The sequence below is a fragment of the Centruroides vittatus genome, unplaced genomic scaffold, assembly GCF_030686945.1.
Source record: "Centruroides vittatus isolate TY-2023 unplaced genomic scaffold, ASM3068694v2 contig_817, whole genome shotgun sequence".
Classification (NCBI taxonomy): Eukaryota; Metazoa; Arthropoda; class Arachnida; order Scorpiones; family Buthidae; genus Centruroides; species Centruroides vittatus.
The window spans coordinates 1,083,316-1,098,299 of NW_027122532.1; the positions used below are offsets into that span (position 1 = coordinate 1,083,316).

Here is a 14,984-nt window from a genome sequence, read left to right on the forward strand (position 1 = left end):
TATATATTATTTGATCCAAAGATTGAGGATATAAGGAAAATACTATGTATTAGTTATATATATATATATATATATTCTAGCCACATTAAATGATGCCTAGTTTACATTAATATGTGACTTAATGACTGTTAATGTGAATAAAACAAATGCAATAAAAAATTTTGGTATAAATATAATAATGAATGAATAAGTTTTGACAATACAAATACACTTAAGTGTCAGTTGAACACACAAGGTGTTCCCCTCAAATGCCCCTAGTTTTGTGTATTAATTTTGAGAAAAGAAATATAAATATAGTATTGTAGACAATGGTAATAGAAAGTGCATCTGAAAAAGCTAGTTACTACATTAAATCAGTAAATTTCCACATTCTGACATGACGAGTAAATTAGGATGAGGTATTCTAGATGAGTTAATGGCATCTGTGATTCTTTTATGCAGAGCTGTTATGTCTGGCACTTTTATAGCATACACACAATTCTTCACATGCTCACAAAGAAAAAAAGTTCAGAGAGACAATGATGGGTAATCGGGTAGACCAAGAAATAGAGTCCCAGTGATCTAGATCGTACGACAGTGGAGGTCCAAACACCATCACGTGGCAGTAGCAGCCCATTCAGGCATATGAACTTGAACAGTATTGACTAACATTCTACAACACAATTTTCTTGCATATCTGAACAATGGATTTTACAGAACAGTTTAAAACTAGGGATGTTAAAGGGAAACATCTTGTATAATAATGAAAAAAAGAAAGATAAATGGTTAATGGTTTAACGACATTTATCATTTGCAACAGAAATGAACAGTATGTAAATGCAAAATAATTTTCTATCATCAGTCAATTTATATTTATATTACTTACCTACAAATATCTGTCTGAAATATATGTATCTCCTGCTGATTTTTCAAAAGAGGTGGATTAAACTCACCATCTAAACATGAATTAAAATATATAAATCACTTTGTTTAACAATAATAAATAATTTTAATTATGTTATTTTATTAATATCAATATTTAAAAATCAACAAAAATTTAACTTGATACTGGCAAAAGTATGATGTTTGACCCATTAGCTAAATACTTTAAAAAATTTAGTGCCAAAGAACTTGCTTCTTATTCTTAACTCTCAATACATTTAAAATGAAATTTGAATAAAAATATGTAGCAAATTTCTATTTAATACATATAATAATTAAATTATACTCACTCGTTCCATTCATCATTGAACAAGTTGAATTCCATGCAAAAAATTTGCTGAAATAAATACATCAAAAAATTAAATTCAGCTAAATACAACAAAGATGGGAAGATAATCCTAAATTTAACATATTGTGGACAGTGTAATTCTGTACACTACTTTTTACCCTTTTTCATGGAAAAATGACAATGGAGGCAATTTCTATCCTTCATCTCATAAAATGCATCTCAACTTATTCAAGAATAGTTCACTCATTAATTAAAAAATTTCCACAAAATACAGTCAAAACCCATTATTATGTTATCAGTTTATACAAAGTCTGCATTAATGTGAAGTAAATTTGTGGTTACATGGACGAGAATATGGATTTAACATTAATGAATTTGGTTAATACAAAATATCAGTTAATTCGTACTGGTAATATGAAGTGTATTATGGCCCCACAAATTCAATAACTATTATATATAAGTGTGAGACTGCAGATTTTAGAGAGGAAATTTTTAAATGAAAGGAAACTTTCCTTTTTTTCATTGTTCCAAATTATTGTAAACATCCTCCTTCAACTATCAACGGTTAGGTGGGAAAGTTGACACTTAGCTGTCGAGAACTGCAAGTCGTCGTCAACAACAGACTGCTTTCCCACACTAATGCTATAAAAGTGCGAGCTACCAGAAGCTCAGTGTGCATCGGCACACAGAAGTTATTATTGTACTTGTGCCAGTCAACCTCCATGCTTCGGACTTGAATCCCGTCAGAGAAGACTCTCAATGGCCGATCTTCCATATTGTTGGCAACCGCCATACTTCGGCCATCCCCTCCAATCTCACACATAGAGGTATTTGTTAGAACTTTGTGAACTGTCTCTCCCCCTAGTAGCATTTAATTGCATTTAATCGAGTAGCGTTTAGTCAGATAAACTTGTAACTGAATTTTGTATGTTAACTTTAGTTAACCAATAAATGTTCTGTTTGTTAACCTGTCGATCCTTTTCCCGTGAAGACACCTGTCCACGTGCTCGCGACCTCTCCACTCACTTTTTGCCCTCCTACGCCATCCAACCAACAAGGAGATCGGGTTTAACAACCTGTGCACTGTAAGTGGTCATTAGGGATCGTCCCAGTGGCCCCCTGCTTATCTCACACTAGTGTCAAGAGTGGGATCCAAACCCACACCCTCCTATGAGGCTCCCAATTTCCAGCTTTCCAAGTCAACAAGCCAAAATGACAATACGGTGTAGGGCCATTAATCCGCAGAGATTGGGGTCCAAACTGCTTAACTGTGGCCTAGATGATCCGCAGCTTAAATATTTTTTAATAATGTATAAATTAAAATAAATAATGAAAAAATAAATGTTTTTTGATTAACGGTCTTGAAATTAATAATAAATTATTAAAGAATAACAAAACATATCAAATACATTTAAAACATTTTATTTCACATCTTTTCATAAAAAATTACTAAATATTTATTCATAACATTGCATGGCACAATACAGTATTAAAATACTGTAGTAATTATTTGGCATATGAACAAAATCACATGCAAGCACTTTTATTACCATCACACATTAATACATTATAATAAATTTTAATAAAATTAAAATTTTTTTTATTTTCAATATAAAATTAAACATACAGTACTGTAATATAATAGTTATTATTACACAATAATAAGTTAAAAACAGTCTTTATTTTTTAGTAAAATACAAAATGATGTCAGCTTGCTTCTTGTTCCTAGAAGCTCTCATCTTGGTATCTCTTATGAGAGACTTCAGCTGTAGTGTCTTTATCCCCCACACACTCGTAGTATTCTAAGGCCACTTCAAGTCCTTTAACAGCATCATCAGTAGTTCTAGTTGGAGGTACTGGGACAGGATCATCATCTTCTTCATCTTCATTGTAGTTTTCTTCAGCTAAAATGAGGGATGCGATTGGGACATCATCATCTATGGTGGACCATGCTGCAAAGACTTCTTGTACTGGTACCTTTGAGTGGACAGCTGACATCAACTTCTGTTCTGCCTCCCATACTTCTTCTGGGCTGAAACCTAGGAAGTCTTCATCTTTGTCTTCTTCAACAGTAGTAGGGTTCTCTGTGATGGGACCTCCAAGTGCTTTAGTCCAACAATTTTGAATTGTTTTAGGCTTGATTGCTACCCAGGCTGACTCAGACAAATACAATGCTTCTTTAATTCTTACAGTCTTCAGAAACATAAGGACACTCTTATCTTCTTCAACCATGGACTTTATCATCATCTGTTTATAATTGGCCTTGAACACAGAAACGATGCCTTGATCTAGGGGCTGAATCTTGGACGTTGTATTCTTTGGAAGGTAATAAATGAAAGTCTTGCCATCTCTGGACTTCAAATGTCTCTGCAGGGGGTGGGCTGGACAACTGTCTAGAGGTAGGCATCCTCGTGGTTCCATTCCCTTGCTTCTATAAGGTGCCTACGGACTCAGGGATAAATGTCTGGTGAAACCACTTCTCAAAAATTGCTGCTGTCATCCAGGCATTCTTGCTGTGATTGTAGTCCAGTGGTAATGATGACATATTGATGTTGTGGAAACATCTTGGAGATCCAAACTTTCCAATACAAAGAGGTGTTAGCTTGTGATGACCCGTCCAGATACAGCAAAATATCATCATCATCCTGTCTTTGATCTGTTTATAACCTTCTTTGCTGGTCTTGTCTTTCTTCATGGCTAAAGTCCTATCAGACAGTATTTTGTAGTAAAGGCCCATTTCATCAGTGTTGTAAATCATCTCTTCTGTTAGCTGCTGTTCTTCTATGAATTGTTGAAATTTGGGAATGAACTCTTTTGCTGCTACAGTGTCTGCTGACTTAATCTCGTCATTGATCTTTACTTGTGAAATGCTGTGTTGCTGTTTCCACCTTGTCAACCAGCCATTTGAAACTGTAAACTCAGAATCTGCATCGGGACCAAATTTCCTTGTATAATTTTTCTGCCTGCGCTTAGATGACTGGACCAGAAATAGGGATACCATTGTTTCTAGCCTCACAAAATGCATTAAAAGTTGCTTTGTCTAATTCTGGATCTTTTGCTGTTCTGGCTCTTTTGTGTCTAAACCACCTTCATCAAGCTCATCAAGAAATGTTCTTAATTTGTTTTCATCTTTGATCCATCTGCGTAGTGTTGACTCAGGTACTCCTAACTCTGCTTACTTTAATGCGAGTTTTGCCATTTCATATTCTTTCGATGACATCCAGCTTCTGCTGAATATCATATGAAGCGTGTTTATGATTATTACTCATAGCATAAAAATTTTTAAAGCAAATATGATGTGCACGCTATAGATTCAAAAACTGAAATGATTTATGCTGATTTTTTCGTGGATTTACCGCAGATTAACTTTGTAGCATTGTAAGGTGTGAATCGGTTACAATGGCAGCCTCCATAATGCTGACACTCAGCGTGGATAAAACAGATTAATACTGTATTTGAATTTCATTGTAAGTTATTTTATTGTTTATTGATAAATAAAAGACTAATTTTCTATAAATACCTCTTTGAAGTTATAAGCCAGCATTTAAATATTTAATCTGCGATAGGGCATAGCACGTCAATCATAGACATTTGAAATGCCAAAATGACAGTTGTCAACACCTGTCTCGAGTGTTTGAGAGGCCACGTCCAGGTCCGTATGATCCATAGTGTCAAAAAATTGGGATCCAAGCTTTTTGCATGGCTTAAGCAAACTTGCAGATTACTGGCCCGTGGCTTAATGGCCCTACACTGTACAATCATCATCATCAGGGACACATTTTTTGACTTTAACATTGACCTTAGCACATGATATAAATGCTATCATTGTTACAGACAATGCAAGTATATGCCACACACTTATATGTAAATTTAACTCAAAACATTGCACTCTCTCTTACATTTGACACTTTATATGCCAAGATAACTCTAAATGATTAGTTAAGACAGTTGACAAGCACATTGGAAAACAAAAGTTAACAAGATTGGAAGATTTTCAATTAAAAATCTGTAGTTTTATGGGTTAATGTGAGCCTAGGTATATAAAATGGCGACCGTCGACAATAACCTAAACGCACCTATATTTAAACTTTTTTAAAACGTAAATTTGCTACTTACTTTTTCCCCTGCTTTTGGTTACTTTTCCTACTCTTGGACCAGAAACGAAAAATAAAAAAGTCATCATACTACCTATAAATTCAATCGATGCATGGACGAAGTGAATTACGAGATTCTATACATCAGTGGTTCGAACAAAATTTGCCTGTATTGTACATAAATTTTATTCCTCTTAAGAACTGCAGTCTTACGATTCACATCCCTCGCCTTTTCATCTACGATAGGCAGCGTCTCCATAGAGGTTGGCACCTGCGATCCACGGCCACCTAGCCTTGCATGTGTCGTTCACGTCGTCTTTCGGGTCAGAAATTACTATTACATATTCTTGGTTATGACAAATTTAACACGTTTAACACACATTTGCACACATTTAACACATTTACACACTTTAAACGCAAATTTGAACCACATATAAACCCTTTACAAAATTTTTACCTCACTTACACAATGTTAACACACCTTTAATACACTTTTATGACATTTAACATGCATTAAACACATTAAGGACACGTTTAACATGTTAATTACCATTGACAAACTTTCCTCCTCGATAACTTTAGATTTCGAGTAAATTGTACAAACTTTAAAAAAACACAGACACTTTTAAAAAATTAACAACGTGCATAATCCGTCTACATCGTAACCAAAATTCGAAATTCACATTATTCCTCATGTTTCCCGAACGGAATTTTTGATGGATATTTGCATACGAAGGCATCATTACTATCAGCGCCATCTACATTTCTTTTCTAAAAACACTTGCCATCGAGGTTACCGGAAGAGTCGCCATTTTGTACACCTAGGCTCACATTAACCGTTTTATGAAACAGTTATTATTATTAATTGTTTTTAATAATGAAAATAATAAAACAATATTGTAATTTGTAATGTTTTACATTTATCCAGCTCCCAGTTTCAAATTAGCAACTAGACCAGCTTGTTATATCCAGTAGTTTTAATCATTGTTCTACCAACTCAAACTGATGTTGAAAAACAAGAATTAATTCTTTCTTCAAGTCACTGTATCTCAATAAAGTGTATGTTTGGAGCAATACTTATACACATATACAAAGAAAAAATTAACTTTAACATATCCAAACAAGATAAAACAGTGAAATAATTAGGAGAAAATCTGGCTTTTGCCATTTGATGGTGCAACCATTGACTTTTTGTAAACCAAAAGAGAGTTGTAAAGTAAAAGTTCAAGTTTTAAAAATTAGCACTTTGTCTTAACAAGGTTTACATTAAGTCCCTTCAAACTATGTATTAATGGGTCTTGACTATACATGCAAAAACCACAATCTGTATCACACAAACCAATGTTAAACTAAAGTGGACCATTCTTAAAGGAATAAGTCAAAATGCATTTTGTGAAATATGCTTGCCTTTTCTCCTACAGAAAAAGAGGATAAACAATAGTGCCGAGAACTTCACAACTTACAGTATATTATGATTAAATACAAATTTATATTATTCTACAGGAATTAATTCTTGAAAGTTTCTATAATAATTAATTAAAATTCATTACATACTAAGCAGTATCTGTATCATTATTATTATTTGGAGATGACAATTTTAGCAGTAGCAGAGATAAATTATGGTTGTTTTATTCGTAAGGTATCGAAGTTTCTCTACATTAATAGAGGTGTTAAATATCAGCAAAGTATAATCTACCTACAATAATAATACTACTACATTACTTTAAGATGCAGTTTATAGTTGTTCAGTTTAAGCTACAAAAATTAATCCTTTGATGGCACATTTACCAAACCTTAATGGCAATCATTTTTGTTATAATTTTTTTCCCTACTTTTTAGTATTATATGTGAAACACAATTATTGAAATTTGTCTTGATTTAACATTTAATTTGAGACATGGATGAAAATAGAAGTTATACAGTTTTATCTAGACATTAAGACTAAAAAGGGGCATAGTACAGTAACTTTAATATCTGTATTAAAGTCACTGTAAGGCATAACGACATGTAACACCATCTATTATCAGATTTTATTTACAAAGTTTAATTGTTTGCTAATTGCTAAAACTATTTGCAAACTCTAAAAAAGTGTATTGTGATAGGGGATACACATGTATGCAAAAATTTATTAACTTATTCTCTCTCTTTCTTTGGAGAGAGAGAAAGTTAATAAAAAGTGTATAATGATATCAGAAGTAACAGTTATATCCATTGATAACTCACTGCCTCAAATATTCAAAACACAATATCAATATAATTTCTGTGTATAGTCCTTCGAACTGGCATCAGACAGAAAATCGGGATTCTGAGTAGAATTATCTGGATTTATTCTTTGCTCAAAGACATTATTAGCCTGTAGACAGACTAAATAATGCCCAAGTTATTAACACATTATACAGCAGTACAACTTAATAAAGTTGAACTGTTTCTATATTGAATCAATAATCTAATTTTTCAATTTTATTTCTGTAATCTAACGATTGAGAAATTGTTCTTCCTGAATATAATTTCACAGAAAAAAAATATTTAATTATGTAACTGGAATTAAACATTTCAAATATAATTTAGCTTCTAAAATTATAAAAATATATTGAATATGCATTTATACAAATTTCAAATGTTAAAAAAATCTAAAAAATTTCCCTGTTTTTTAATATGATTTAAAAATGTAAAAATACTTACTTTTTATCATTTAACTTATCAATAATATTTAACTTTTCTAATGTGCTTTTTCCCGTAAACACGTTATATAATCCGTCGTCCGTATCGTTTTTCTGGAAAGTACAAAAGTAATTATTTTAAATAACTTTTTAATCTGAATTTTTAGTTTTGTTTTTATTAATTTAAAATTGACAAAATAAAATAAAACATAGCATTGTTTTTTTCAATGCCGTGTTTCATGGAGAAAAACAAAAACCAAAGCTAATACTCTGAAATAAAAAGATGCTTATTTCAAACACAAGGTCAAAATGCATTAATGTCGACAATTGAATGACCAAGCAGATAAGGTCTATCTCTCTGGTAACATGGGAACAAATTTGAGCAGGTCAAAAAACCTAGAAATACATGCACTAGAGGGAGGCAGAGGCACCTAATGTCTCCCTCTAGTGATAAATTATTTAGTAATTAATTTAAAATAATTGTGATGTAATAGCCCAATATAATGCAGTAGTTTTTGACTTATTATGTATATACATCAAGTTTGTAAATGGTTTATGTATATATATCATGCAAGGGTTGTGTGATAGCCGGCTGAGAGCAACAGGTAAGTGTTTACCGGATGTGGATGCTGAATGCATCTCCAGCCAGTGCTGTGTGTAACCGACAATGGTTATCTCATGTTTAAATATATCTGGAAGTGGAGATCAGACTGGAGGCTCAGGTAGCATAACTGGCGATGCATTCGCACAGTAAGTGGTAGTTGTGGGTTTGAGTCCCACCCTGGGTCGATTCTTTTCTTCCAGAATTTTCTAAATTATTTAATTTAATTTAATTATAATTATTAAATCTAATAAGAAATGACACCTAATGCTTCCCTCTAGTGACAAATTATTTGGTAATTAATTAAAATAATTGCAATATAATCTGGTATTGTTGGTTTAATTAACCCTAGAAATTTTTTGGGGGTGGTCCATCTTGGATACGTCACGCCCTGTCCCTCGCCATCCTATTGACGGTCTGATCAAACCCATAACAGGCTTGATAAAAAGACCCTCTTAGCACCCACAGGTGCTAAGAAGATCTTTGATAACCCAAAAATCAATTAAAAGTTTGTTAAATGTTGAAGTTTTTAAACTTATGATTTTATTATACAGAATATCTGTTTTAATAACATTACTCTTATATAAATATTTATGAAAAAATAATAATATACTTTTAAACATGGAATGTGTCCAAATGTAAGGTACAATCATTTATAAAATAACTTAATAACAAAGCCATTTGAAGGTATACAGTCTAAGCTATTTTTCTGCATAGTCACAATTCTTTTCAAAATACTCTTCCAAAGGGAGACAAGGGCTTAAAATTCCTTTATAAAATACTCTGGAAAAAGTGTTTAGAAAAAAATCTGTACTTTCAAATGCCTAATTTAATTTTTAAATAATTTGTTATTAAGTTGTTATAAAAGATTATATCTTACCTCTGAAACATGCATTATATAACAAATTTAACATATCAATCTTAGATAGCATAAAAGCTAGAAACACTAGTGTCATAAGGTAAGACTATTATGAATAAGAATGATTATTATGATAATGTTAATAAATAATAAAACACCAAATATGCAAAATATGAAAAGTTTCAGATCCAAATGTTGAAAAATATTTTTACTAAAAAGCACTGTTTGCATTGACCAATACCAATAAATTATCAATCTTTAGGCTATGAGATGAATTCAAATACAGGGTGGGTGGAAAATAACTAGGCATTGAGAAATTGTTATAATTCTTGTAATAATACTGCAATCATAATAAAGTTTGTGTGCACACTTAATTAATGGAATTTTATAATTTTCAAATTGGTGGTGTGGACAGCAGCTGAGAGAGGCCATACACTACAAGATTTGGAAATCAATAGTTACTGTGCAGAGATAGTGATGTATGGTAAAGGGACATCATACCACAATCTGTCTGAAAACTAATAAACATTCAAAGCTAAGATGACTGCAGGTTTCACTGGGTGCACAGAAAACTAGCCGTTCATCTACTTCACAATCTGAGGAAAATGTATCGTCGGTGGATAGCACCGACGCCTACACTGAATTTTAATGTATTCATCCCTATTTCCATTTAATAAGGTACTTGTCAAATAATTATCATCTTGGAGTTAGAAATATAGAAATTACAGCAATTTTTCAATACCTAGTTACTTACTTTCCACTCACCCTGTAGATCTGACTAATATTTAATGTGTTAACTATAATTATAATTAATAATGATGATACTATATTTGAATTACATTCTCACATTCATTTCCACTACTTAATTCCACCAAGATTTTTATCATTTAAAAACTAAAAATAAAAATTTATGTTCATAAAAAATGATATTTTATTAAAATCATAAATTCTCAATCTTTAAAATAACTACACTCACTTGTGAGAAATTTATCATAATCTAAATTTCTATTAATAATTTCTGGCTCCATAAAAATAATTAACAGCCATGCAATTTGTGTAAATTAGTGATTAAATCAATATAAAATTAATCAAAACTTCTCAATCTACTTATAGATAAGATCAGCTAATTATAAACAATTAATCTTACATAAATTTAAATAAAAACATTTATATTTGTCCTTACCCCAAACAACCAGGCAAAGTAACCATTATGATTAGGAACTTTTGGATTAATAACGGGTGCTAAAACCATTAAAGGGTCCCTGTAACCAGTGTATGTTAACTCTTTAACTGTCTTCTTAATAAAAAGTCTCTCTCTTGTAGCCCAAAATACAGCATTCAGTGCAAGTTTAACCCATAAACTAGAATTTTCTACTAAAGTAGCTGCTACCTGCAAAAAGAATTTGAAATAAACTGAATTTTAATTTAATAAAAGTTATAATAAATTAATATAAAATGATATTTTAATTGAAATTGCATTGTTTTTAATTAATTTTTTAAAAACACATGAATGAAGCTGAAACAGAGATGAATGTGAAAAAAGTAAAAGCCATCCACACTTTCCCAGCAGGGATTTATTAAGTGGACGAACATTTTTAGTTCATTTCGTAGGGCTTACGAAACGAGCCAAAAATGTCTGTCGGCTTAATAAATCCCCGCCGAAAGTATCCCTTCACAATGTTTAATGCCGAATCCAAATATGCCACTCACAAATTGGTGGCATTTTGAGTATTTGGATTCAGTATTAAAAGTGGGTTTGCTATATATTGAACAATATGCACAATGCACAGCAAGCTCACTTTTTAAAATGGAAAGGGTATTATCACATACATTTTAAGACTACTTCAAAGCTAAGAAAGGATCAAAATTTACATACAAATTACTTATTTATCAAAACTTGATGTAAGGTGTAGCATTTCACAGTGTTTTCCAAAACTGACAGGCATTGTGGCATCAATGCCTGTCAGTTTTGGAACAGTTTATCAATTTACCAGTAATCAGGTATGCAATAAATATAATTTAAAAAATTCATCAGTAAATATACTAGTAATTTCATATTTTTTACTGATAAATTTAGTAAAAAATAGCCAGTTACATAATTTTTTGAAGCCAAATATTTATTTGTATACACTTTAATATATAAAAAATATAAATATATGGCAAAGACAGAAGCATCAAATGATTTTTTTTATTTAAAACAGTAAAGATAGATGGAATATGTTTATCTGAATGTAAACTGGCATCTTTTAGTCACGGCAACTAAAAAATTACAGGATGCTCTATTTTTCACCAATGAAACTTTTGCATTTTAAAACAGATGAAAGGGATTAGTCATAGAGCACTAAAGTCACTAAATGACTAATCAGTGAGTATGCAACTAAACAATTACTAAGTGTGCTAATTTTTAAATTTGGAATCAAAATTTAAAAATTACTATTTTTCCAGTAATGGAAAAGCCAATTTGCAACCCCTAAACAGTTTTGTTCTACATCATAGTATGTTAAAGGAATACAGTGTAATGTATTTAAACATCATTCAAATGTAATTAATTTAAGTACAATCTCTTTTCTTTTAACACATGTTTCTAATGCACAGATTTGTTCATGTGCAATAGATAAAGAGGAATAAATAGATAAATTACATGAAATTCCACAATTCAGTAATTTTTAGGAACACGCATACAACACTGTAGGAGAAACGGCTGTATCCTTCGTGTCAAAAGCATAAGTATTAGTTATAAGAATCGGGTGAAAAAATAACGGCCTTAAAAAACTTTTAGAAAAAATTTAACATTTTAAACTTTGTTCCTCAAAGTATAAAATAAAAGATGGCTTCACCAGAATACTCATAACATCTACTACTGCGTTAACTGCTTAAATTCAATAAAAGCATTCAAAAACACCAAGACCAGTTAAAATTCCAACTACTATGCATATGAATGTTTTTATCCATTTAAAACACAAATCAGGTGAACACAGAACAAAACAAAATTCATTGAATAGAATAGAATTCAAATCAAAAAATTTTCAGCAGCAGAAACTCCACACATGCCATAATTTAAAAAATGTCACAAAGCTTGTCAACTAAAAACTTAGTTCAAGCTCACAATATAATATTTTCTGTACATTTTTAAATAAATGAAAACATTTGTACGAGTTTGTTTTAGGAATTTTATCTTTTAAGGTTTAAATTAACCAAATCAGTCCTGGAATCACACTGTAGTGCTTAATTTACTAATTTTCCACAAGAACAAATATTAGTACATAACAATGCTTGCCTAATAAAGATGTTTGACAAGGCAAGTGCTGATATGGTTCTTATAAAAAAAATTATTTATGACTAATAATTTAAATTACTTAGTACTGAAAGAATATTACCATGTGTAAAATTTAAATAAAAATTTTCATACTTACCACCATAGGAGCATTTATTGTTGATATGATATCATCAGTATCACCATTTGAAAGATTTCTCATAAATTTGTAAGTTTTAATTTCCCTATAACTAATAGTGCTGTTTTCATGGAAAGTTATATTTTCTTTATACCAATGTGCCCTAAATAATTAAAAATTTAAATGTATAATTTATTTTTAAAAATGCAATAGTAATTAATATTTCCTGTTTTTTGTTAAATTAGAAAGATGTTAATTTAATTTATTAAATCTTTTAAAAAAATACAGATAATTAAAATTTATATGATAAATTGATACATCAAGTTTCAATGACTAATTTCAAATTTTAGACTTTGAGATAGATTTTTAAATATTAATTTTATAGAAAAATTCAATAATACTGGTACAATCTTACTGAAAATATACAGAGTGATTTGAAAGCCATACAACAAACTCTGCAGCATGACAGACCTCTCAGAGAAACATTTTGTGTATGGCAACCATGATTCCCAATGCATTGTTTAGGAACTACACCATCTGTCAGAAGTTTATCGTACATGACGAGTTTCGCACCACAGGTGTTCTGGAGATTGGGGTTCAGAATAGGCACCTGTAAATTGTCTACTAGTGTACTTGTAACAATAAATGCATGTTTCATTTCCTTATTGTATTGCCTGTCACTTACAGCCTGTCTGCATAGTTGCGTAGCTCCTAAATGACAGGGAACATGGGTTTCTGTACATAAAATGTTCCTCTCAATAAGATCTATCGTGCTGTATAGTTTGTAGCATACCCTGTATATCTGTATATTATCTTCAGTAATTTATACTAATATGTAGTACATTATATTATTTTTAATGCCTGTCTTGCTCTTAAGGGAATATTTGATTATTTTTATTTACTACTTTTTCATCTTTTTTTAGACCAAGTGCTATTGATAGTGTAAATACATTTTTAGATTTTTATAGGCATTAACAAATGAAAAAGGCTATAATTCATTTTACAGGAATAGCCTAAAACCTAACCTGCCATATTAGTAAAATATTTCTACACTAACATAAGAAACTAACATATTAACATTAAACTAAATGCATCAAAACTAGAGAGTTCAACACCAGATACAAGCATCTTCCACACTTTTCCAGCACTGTTTTAATTCTTCAACAAAATGCTTTTGATTCAATACACAATACACAAGCCAGTATCAGGTCTACATCCGAATTCAATCTTCCAACATTTTAAATTGGAATGTTAACTTGTTCCATAACATTTTTTTAAATAAAATTTAAAAGATGGCATGTCCAGGCTTCAAGTGTCCAAATACTTTCAAAATCAGACTCATGTAATAGGACAAATTTTAACATAAGTTATAATAATATCTCCAATAATTGATGCGAGCTTATGAATTGAGCAGAAAATGTTTGTTGGAGAATTAAAACAGTGCTGGAAAAGTGTGGAAAGTGTTCGTATTTTGTATTAAGATTATATGGCTATCACAATTTTGTTAATTTCAGATAGGCATGATGTGCAATAGGTTGGCCAACATAGGTAAAAGAAGCAAAATGAAACCTTAACCCACCTAATCTACATTATTCACAGTTGTGTAGATTGTTTTCAAATCTAAATCTCTAATAGTAATAACCTGATATCTTCATTAGCAGCCACCTGGCCAATCATTCTTATTGAGCCATACATTCAAAATAAAATTGATGTCAGTGTAGTTATCTGCTAAAAATGCAAATTTTTGATACCAAACTTTTCAAATTATGTGTAAATGTTTAAAACAGTGTTCAACTTCTAATTATTGTTTGAATTACTAAAAATTATGCAGAGTGTCTATAAAGAAAGTGGTTAATGTTACCTTAGGTTCCGAGATGGCGGTAGTGGGAATTTTTCCCTATCTTGGCGACTGCGGCGGGGAAAAATTTTTTCCCTAGAGTCGTGACGTCGACGCCGTTGAGAATTTTTCCCCGTTCGGTTTCGACCCTGAGATCGACGTTGCCGAGTATCCTGTAACCTCGAAACGGCGACGGTCGTGTGTAAATTTGCGACGGTAGAGGGAGCCTTTTCGTGACGTCGTGCGAGAGTAATATCGGCGGGAAGTTCGTAGTTGTGTTACGAATGAATATGCAAATGCTCGATCTGTGACGTGATTTCTGTTCATTTCA

General features: G+C 31.4%; 1 protein-coding gene across 2 annotated transcripts in view; it reads right to left on the bottom strand.

The window, feature by feature from the left end:
- Positions 1 to 14,984, bottom strand: part of LOC136982234 (scavenger receptor class B member 1-like) — a 47,752-nt gene that overhangs the window by 7,281 nt on the left and 25,487 nt on the right. For both annotated transcript variants that reach the window (XM_067278692.1, XM_067278690.1), the window contains exons 5-9: positions 12,838 to 12,979; positions 10,608 to 10,814; positions 7,987 to 8,078; positions 1,212 to 1,258; positions 866 to 935 (exon numbers count right to left, since the gene is read on the bottom strand). In XM_067278692.1, coding sequence (XP_067134793.1) covers positions 866 to 935; positions 1,212 to 1,258; positions 7,987 to 8,078; positions 10,608 to 10,814; positions 12,838 to 12,979 — 558 coding nt within the window. The remainder of the gene's footprint in view (positions 1 to 865; positions 936 to 1,211; positions 1,259 to 7,986; positions 8,079 to 10,607; positions 10,815 to 12,837; positions 12,980 to 14,984) is intronic.